This window comes from Lactuca virosa, chromosome 8, assembly GCF_052849685.1.
Source record: "Lactuca virosa cultivar CGN04683 chromosome 8, Lactuca_virosa_CGN04683_v6, whole genome shotgun sequence".
Taxonomy (NCBI): Eukaryota; Viridiplantae; Streptophyta; class Magnoliopsida; order Asterales; family Asteraceae; genus Lactuca; species Lactuca virosa.
In genome coordinates this window covers 394690560-394698644 of record NC_136433.1, presented here as the reverse complement: position 1 = coordinate 394698644, position 8085 = coordinate 394690560, and the positions used below count along the sequence as shown (strand labels likewise).

The 8085-nt window shown below is 33.6% G+C and overlaps 1 protein-coding gene across 3 annotated transcripts; it reads left to right on the top strand.

The window, feature by feature from the left end:
- The first annotated feature begins 1236 nt into the window (after window positions 1–1236).
- LOC145132813 (NEFA-interacting nuclear protein) lies at window positions 1237–7340 on the top strand. Of its 3 annotated transcripts, XM_079067729.1 has the most exons (9): window positions 1241–1383; window positions 1481–1516; window positions 2407–2555; window positions 2930–3004; window positions 4204–4261; window positions 5309–5364; window positions 6275–6337; window positions 6842–6913; window positions 7005–7340. In XM_079067729.1, the coding sequence occupies exons 3-9, from the start codon at window positions 2496–2498 to the stop codon at window positions 7242–7244; spliced, it is 624 nt and encodes a 207-aa protein (XP_078923855.1). In that variant the 5' UTR covers window positions 1241–1383; window positions 1481–1516; window positions 2407–2495; the 3' UTR covers window positions 7245–7340. The 3 variants fall into 3 exon arrangements, with proteins under 3 accessions (XP_078923854.1, XP_078923855.1, XP_078923856.1); XM_079067728.1 differs by lacking the exon at window positions 1481–1516 and having other exon boundaries at window positions 1237–1383; XM_079067730.1 differs by lacking the exon at window positions 1241–1383 and having other exon boundaries at window positions 1481–1560.
- The last annotated feature ends 745 nt before the right edge of the window (window positions 7341–8085 follow it).

Below are 8085 nucleotides of genomic sequence, written 5' to 3'. Positions count from 1 at the left end.
CAATTCCATTCTTCTTTCACACAAGCATTTAATCGAGCACATGGTATGCATCGACGCTTCTAACATTGTTTTGATTCAACAACTGTGTTGCTAATTCCAATTCTCCAACCTCGATAGATTCAACTAGTTTGGAATTGACATCGATAGATTCCAATTTGTCCTAATTCCAATTGATATCGAATACATTCATACAGATTCAACTCATGTGAATTTATTGAAAATCGATTTCAGATGCGCAATCATTACCTGATGTTGTTGTCGACAAGTTTGACGATGGCCTGCGAAGGAGACTGCAACGTGCGACGATGGCACAGGTAGAAAAGAAGGCAGTGTGCGATGGTGTCCTGCGACAACATGGATCTTGGAGGTTCAATGGCGATAGAGCACAAGTCTTGGAGGTTCAATGGCGACAGAGATGGAGCAAGGGCCGGAGGTCAAAGAGGAGCATAAGTCTTGGAATTAATCGATTATGGTGTACAAGTCTTGGAATGGATCGAGTGCAATTTCTGGGTTTAGACATACTAGAGTTTTGAAGGCAACGTAGATCGATGGATATGGGGCAGGGGGCAGAAGGAAAATGGTGACGAACAACATAGGGAAAAGAATGATGAAGGCAACGCAGGGAAGAAAAAATAAGCTTCAACATCCCACATCGCCAACGGGAGCATTCTATGAGGGAAAATTAGTTCTATAAAAGGGAGCATGTATCTATTCACTTAAGAAAACCCAAGCCAAGTATATTTTAGGCAAGCGGCTCCTTTGAGCCGGCTGGTTTGAGCCATTTTGGTCCGATTTTGGGTCCCAGTTGGGCCGAAGTAGTCCGATTTGGACCGTCTTTGACCGATGTTGACCAAGGCCGATTAATTAACCCTCTAACACCTATTCGTAGGCGGTTGGAGGCCGCCAAGCGCCTAGGCGCCGATTAATCGGCCGCCTAGACCGATTTTTGCAACACTGATATATATATATATATATATATATATATATATATATATATATATATATATATATATATATATATATATATATATATATATATATATATATATATATATATAAGCTCGTTTAGGCTCGTGAGCCCATGAATTGAAGCTCGGCTCGAGCTCGTTTAATAAACGAGCCTGGCTTGAGCTCGGCTCAGGTCGTTTAATTCGATCTCGAGTCAAACTTTGAACGAGTCGATCCCGAGTAGCTCGGCTGACTTATGCCCTTAAATTGATAATATTACCCTACAATATTACCCTTCTGTCGTTCACGTCTAATTCGCCTCCTTCACGTCTCAAATATTCTGCCTCTTTCTCGACGTTCACTTCAGCTGCATCTTCTCTCTACCCGTCGACACTTCTCCTATCTCCGCCGCCGCCTCCAATCTCCGATCTCCTGGTAAATCTCTTTCTTTTTTCTGAATCATGAAGCACATCGATTTTTTTTCTGGAATCAATAAAGCTAATCAATTTCATTTTCGGGAAACGAGATGAAGCATATCAATTTCTTTTTCGTGTGTGATTCCTATGTGGTAAGTCTTTTTCTGAAGCACATTGACTTATTTTTCTGGAATCGGTGAGCTTCCCCTGTGTGATTTCTAGGTTTAGAATCTGTTAAAAAATCGAAGCTACATATTCAGCCTTTGTGATTTCTGTGTTAACTAAAAGATCCAAATGTCTCAGTTTTTGGAATCTGTTATACACATTCAGGCTTCACATGCCATATAATATAAGAAAAAGAATAAACGGATGTTGATGATAGTGTGATTTGTGTGTTATTATCTGTGTGATTTATGTATATTTGCATCAATGATAAACACCTATCCAATTATCAAAGGGCTTCGATTTGGAAGTCTCTCAAAGGATTTAGTGGGGTGTATAAGGAATTGAATGCAAACCTTGAAAAATGTAGAATACTTGTATACCAACATAAAAGTAACACTTGAAAACAAACTATCACTATATGATTCATAGGGTAGCAGAAAATGCATACCATGTTCAGACTTGAAGTACTCAATTCAACAGATGTCACAAGGGTTTGACTATATGCATGCAAAATGGTTAAAATTAGACCTAAAATGAAGGATCAACTAATACGCGGATTAGAGCACAATTCATTTAAGAAATTAGCAAAAGAAATTAACATATCAAATAGATAATCTGCTGATTTATGTTGATTCCATCTTGTTATTTAATATTATGTCATTTTTGGTCATTTTACATATATAAGATAATCCAAACACTTTTAAAAAAAAGACTTATGATCTTATAGCTTTTTGACAACAAGTAAGTTAATCTAAACACTTTTTAAAAAACTTACTTTTGTCACCATATAAGCTAATAAACATTTTTATCAAAAAAATGTTTATTTGGTTGAATAAGCAATCCCAAACACCCCCTAAGTTGCCAACAACCTCCACAGGAGTTAAGAAATCTTTCTAACACAAAAAGAAGCGGCGAGTAAGAGAGGGAAAAAGAGATACACGCACAGAAGAGAGAGAGAGGGGGGAGATGACGGACGAAGGTTTCCCTCCGCCAACCAGGTTGATGAATTTTGTATCGCAGGAGCAGGTGAACCAACATTCGTTCCTTGATTCTTTCTCCAATTCAATGTTCTGTATTTTTTATAAGATGTCATTGCTTGCTGTCCTTGATTCTCTCTCCAATTCAATTTTCTATATTTTTTCTAAGACGTCATTGCTTGCTTTTTTTTTTTTTTTTTTTTTTTAATATCATGCGACACTTTACAATGTTGCTCTTCTAGTACACAACGAAAATTAGAGAAAATCTATTTGCTTATTTATTCAAGGAGTGTGTTTGGTAGCTTGTCATTAGCAGTTTTGAATTTGAAAATAGAGCACGATTAATTCAACCGAGTTTTGTTCATGTCCCTCAGGTTAACCTAATAAAATATTTGTACTTGTATTTTGGATGCTGTCCGACAGTTGGATGAAGCCAAGAAAACTCGAGGACCTAGAGTTGAGGATGGAACTGCGCACAGAGATCGCCCCCTTTTTGAGGTTTTTTGTTTTCATCTTTTTCACTAATATATATATATATATATATATATATATATATATATATATATATATATATATATATATATACACCTCAAGTTCTACTTTTGATCTCTTGTTTTTAGTTTATTACTTCCACTAAATCTAGTCATTACTCATATATAATATGTGAAGACAATACCCCATCTTTTGCATAGTCTAAAAATATGAATTCTTTTTGTTACTTTCTTTGGATTTAAAAATTTATTACTGCAATATTGTAACAGCAGCAGGACAAAACTAACATGGTTAAGATCTGTTTTGTATGATGGAATGGAATGACAAAGGAATGGAATTAAGTCAATTAACAAAATAATGGAATGAGCAAGGTAATGGAATGGATCATTACATTCCATTGTCATGTTTGGTTGGCTCAAAAGAATGGAATGAGTCATTTAAAACTATTGTTTTTGTCAATAAATATAAAATGAAGTAGAGTAAACTTGATAAATAAAGAAAAAAAAATGCTATTTTATATAATTAAACTTTAACTAAATAAAGATATATCGTTAAATAAGTTGCGTATGTGCATATTTTATTTGGTTCAAAATACGTGTTGCATGCTTTACAAGTAGTTAAAATCGATTATCTATGATGTAAAAATTATACAAAAAGAACTAGATACAACGATATCTTGAAATATAGTTATAGTAAACAAATACTTTTTATTTATTTTAAAAAATAAAAAATTATATAATTGAAGTTTGAAATTTTTAAAAAGATAATTATTATTGAAGATTATATGAATAAAAGTAGTTTATAATCATAAGTATATATCATTCCATTTCCAGGCCAGAAGGAATGAAAAAAACAAGAGATCAAAAGTATTATTGTATGAGAGTAACAAACACCTTAAGTTGGTTGTCATCTGATCCGAAAGCTTGTTGTGGAACGCAAATTAACCCTTCATTGATCCAGTAACTGAATACCAACTTGCAAAGGTTCTCACAAAGCCATTATTTTAATTGACTTTATTTGTAACAAGGTAGGCATAATTGGTATTTTTGCTCCGATTCATGTAGTGTTAAAGAAATCCTATATAATGTTTAGTGTTTCATATTCTAATAGGAGTGACACCCTGTCACATTTACATTTGTAGCTCTTTCAAGCGTGCTTTATCATTTTACAAATACTGATTTTACTTGTTTAAATAATTTGGTCAGATATTGAAGGAGAACAAGGACAAGAAAGATGCAGAGTTCAACGAACGGTTCAAGCATAGTGAGTGCCTGTAAACTTTATGCAGAAGTCGCCTCCATTGGGGGAGATTCACCAAAGAGGAATAGTGATGTAATATATATATATATATATATATATATATATATATATATATATATAGGACTGGAAGGTCCCGTTTAGCTTCACCGATGCTTTCTAGCACATACTTGACATGAAAAAAAATGGTCATTAAAGGTTTAATGCTATTATGCATAATGCAAACGAGTTAGGCCTGCAGCACTTGTTTGATACTCTCTGGTGGCCTTGCTACAATCCATGATTTATGTGTGATTGTAGCTGTTTTTACATCTTACTATATGTGTTAGTAAAGTAGTCATGTTCTTTTGTCTATAAAGGACAAGTAGGATCACATGTTTTTATTTTTTATTTTTTATTTATTTTTTATTTTTTATTTTTTGGGAGAATTTCATATATGCCCCTCTTAAACTTGAAAATATCATATTTGCCCATCTTAATTTCTCAATATCATATTTACCCTTAATAAACTTTCAAAATATCATATTTTCCCAAATCCTTTTTTATAATGTTTTTAATATTTTATAATCATTTTTTATACCTTAGAATTATTATAATAATTAAAAATTTTAACCATATTATCCTTACGTCTATGATAATGGAATGTGAACTTCTAAATTGTTGGAATGTCTCCCTCTTGACAAACAAAAAGATTCATCTTCAACCCTCTCTATGGAATGTATATTTTGATTGTTTAGTTTTTGTTGTTGTTGATTATTATCATGTTGTAGATGGAGGATATTTTAAAAATTACCATTGATATTTTGATGTTTAAAAAGTACATATACGATATTTTGATATTTAAGAAGGGCATATATGATATTTTGATGTTTAAAAAGGACATATATGATATTTAAAAATTTTATGAAGGGTAAATATGATATTTAGAAATTAAGTTAGGTAAATATGATATTTTGATGTTTAAGAAGGGCTTATATGAAATTCTCCCTTTTTTTTTGGTTTGTTGAGACAGCCGAATAGTTGAATGTTTATTTCTATATTTTGTTATTGCAGGACCTCCAAAAGCATTAGATGAAGATGAGACCGAGTTCCTTGATAGGCTAGAGCTGGTGATTATCTTTTTTGATATTACTGATGTATTTATATGGTCATTAGATTGAGTGTACCCCAGCAAATTTGGCATAAAGGCTTGCTGCGAGTTGAGGGAGTCAGTTGGCTTTTCACTGTTTACTCATTACTGCTAGATTGGCTGCTGTCATTTACCAACATTCATGACATGACCACAACATTCTTAGCTAGCTAGTCTAGTGTTGGTGGCCTTCCTTGACTTTATTATTCTCAGTCACACAATCCTGATATGGTGTACCTCATTAGTTGGCCATTCCAATTCTATGTGATTGATATGTTTATAGGTCACATGATGTTATGTGACCTTTGTCATGAATCATGGATTAGTTCTCTAAATCGAAATCGTTTCTGCTTAGACATACATACGTGCATCATCATTTTCATTTGTCTGGCCTGTTGACAAAAGGTGCTTGACAGGACATGGTAGGCTGGAAAGGTTGTTTATTATTGATCCAATGTTGCAAAAATTTCCTAGTACATCTTATCTCAATCCTCCTTATGTAGTTGCCTTCCCATCCCATGCCAGCAACTAAACAATCATACATATCTTGATACTTTTTGGAGTTTATTCATTTCATCTAATGCAGCAATCTGTGAAGCTATTGTTAGAGTAGATCAGTAAAATACAGTTGGTTCTTGATCCTAACAAATAGTTATATCAAATAGGACTTGTCTTTATATGATTTCCAATGAGATCATAAAAGATGTAGGCCGGAAGGGATCCACCGGTTAACGGAGTTGGGATGGATTACTGTTATCATCATGACATCATGTATTTTGTATAGCAAATGATAGTGGGTGGATTCGGAATGGTTGCAAAATACAAATATGTTGGGTTTTCTTTTCTTTTGTAACTTAAGTTATTTTCTGAAAACCCATTTGTTTGTCTAGTCAAGGAGAGAATATGAGCAGCAATTGGCAGATGATGAAGCCCAACAGCTGCGGAGTTTCCAAGTAAGTTCACAACCATCATTTTTGCTTTAAGTGAAACATGGTCTTTGACGCATGCACATATATTATTGTTACTCCTGATAGCATTCTTGATTTTGTATTTCACACATGCACATATTAGATCTTAAAACTTACTCAGAGAGTGTTTGGTTGCTGTGCAAAGCAGAGTTGACAAGCCTTTTTATTTTTAGAGTAAATTACAAATTTGGTGGCAAAATCACAGGGACCAAATTTGTGATTTGCTTTTATAATTATGACTTTTTCATAGCCTGGATTCAGTCTGATCTGCTGTCCAATGGCCTTTCAGTTAATCACCGTTACTGGAAAAGCATCATGCACTCTACTAGGCTAGACTTACACCTCCTCCAAGGACGTCTGTTTATTTATTTTTTTTGGAATGTGAAGTGTGTTTGTCATTAAAATGTGATTCATGTCTTCCTTGATCTTCTTGTTACGAGTGCTTTGTTTTTCTATTAAAGTGTTTACTTTTTCTGATTTATGATGTAGGAAGCAGTGGCTGCACAAGCTGCCACGCTACAGGAGCTACAGGAAACACCTCATGTGGTTCCTAAACTTGAGGTTGGTTCTGATTGTTACATGTTTTTGAACTCTCTTCTTTTTAATTTGTATTTCCTTATTTATACATGAATTTTTTTTGGCTGGCTTGTAGGAAAAACAATCAACTGGGGAGAAGAAATCACATGCAAAGAAATCACATTCATTGGTAGTTATAAAAGTGAAGCCTCAAACTAAGAAAGCAAGGATAGGTGAGCAGGTTAACTTCAACTTTGAAGAACTGAAAAGACACGATGCTGCTAAGGATAAGGGATCTATCCAGAATGTGAATGTGGCGGCTACTGGCAGGGGGCTTGGCCTTGTTTCATATAGCGACGAAAGTGATGATGATTAACTTTTTTTTTTTTTTTTTTGCTTAGACATAGTGGCTGGAAAATATGTATGCATACGTGTACTCGTATTTAATCTATCAGTTGGAGATACCTTTACATCATGGTTGTTAATATCTCAATATTGATTTAAGATCTTATGTTTTTAAGATCCTACAAGCCAAAACAATCTTGATTTTATTAGGATCTATCTGAAGCAAGCTTTATAGTGAGATCTTAGGATCCGAGTAAGATCTTAATACGATCCAATCCAACCTCTATAGTTTTATTATATAGCCGAGCTTAAAAAATTCTTCTATTTAACTTGAAATCGAACATTAAAAGTTGCAAAATCTTCATAGACCATTATTATCTTGAAGTAGGTAAGTTATATTTATGATATTTTGTTTGTGATCTCAAGTCTTTAGTTGTAGATCATAACGATTTTGTTTTTTTTTGTAATTAAGATGTTTTCTTCTTAATTATTACGGTTTGCAGCAACAAAAATTATGATTCATGTCTAAAAAGTTAAAGTTGCCTCCATATTGACGTCTTAATCGACATCAAGTTATAATGTATGCTGCATACCCAATCAACATCAAGTTATAATGTATACTGCACACCCAATCGACATCAAGTTATAAGTTTATTTTGGTAGGGTTTTTTCGATCCTGATCTAATCTTACGATTATAATCTGCAAAACATAAAATGATCTTAGTTAAAATCTCAATCTTAACAACCTTGTTTTACACCATTCACTGATTTATATTATTGTGATGCTTGAATGATTTGGGATATCTTATGGCATTAAAGCAACCCTTCGTGTGTGTGTGTTTGCTAAAATTGGAAGTTACAATCTTAATTGC

Bases quoted from the DNA above. Each gene is read 5' to 3' on its own strand.
- LOC145132813 (XM_079067728.1), top strand. From the start codon at position 2,496: ATGACGGACGAAGGTTTCCCTCCGCCAACCAGGTTGATGAATTTTGTA. The intron at 5,365-6,274 runs GTGATTATCTTT...TTGTTTGTCTAG, and splicing joins TCCTTGATAGGCTAGAGCTG to TCAAGGAGAGAATATGAGCA. The intron at 6,338-6,841 runs GTAAGTTCACAA...TTTATGATGTAG, and splicing joins AACAGCTGCGGAGTTTCCAA to GAAGCAGTGGCTGCACAAGC.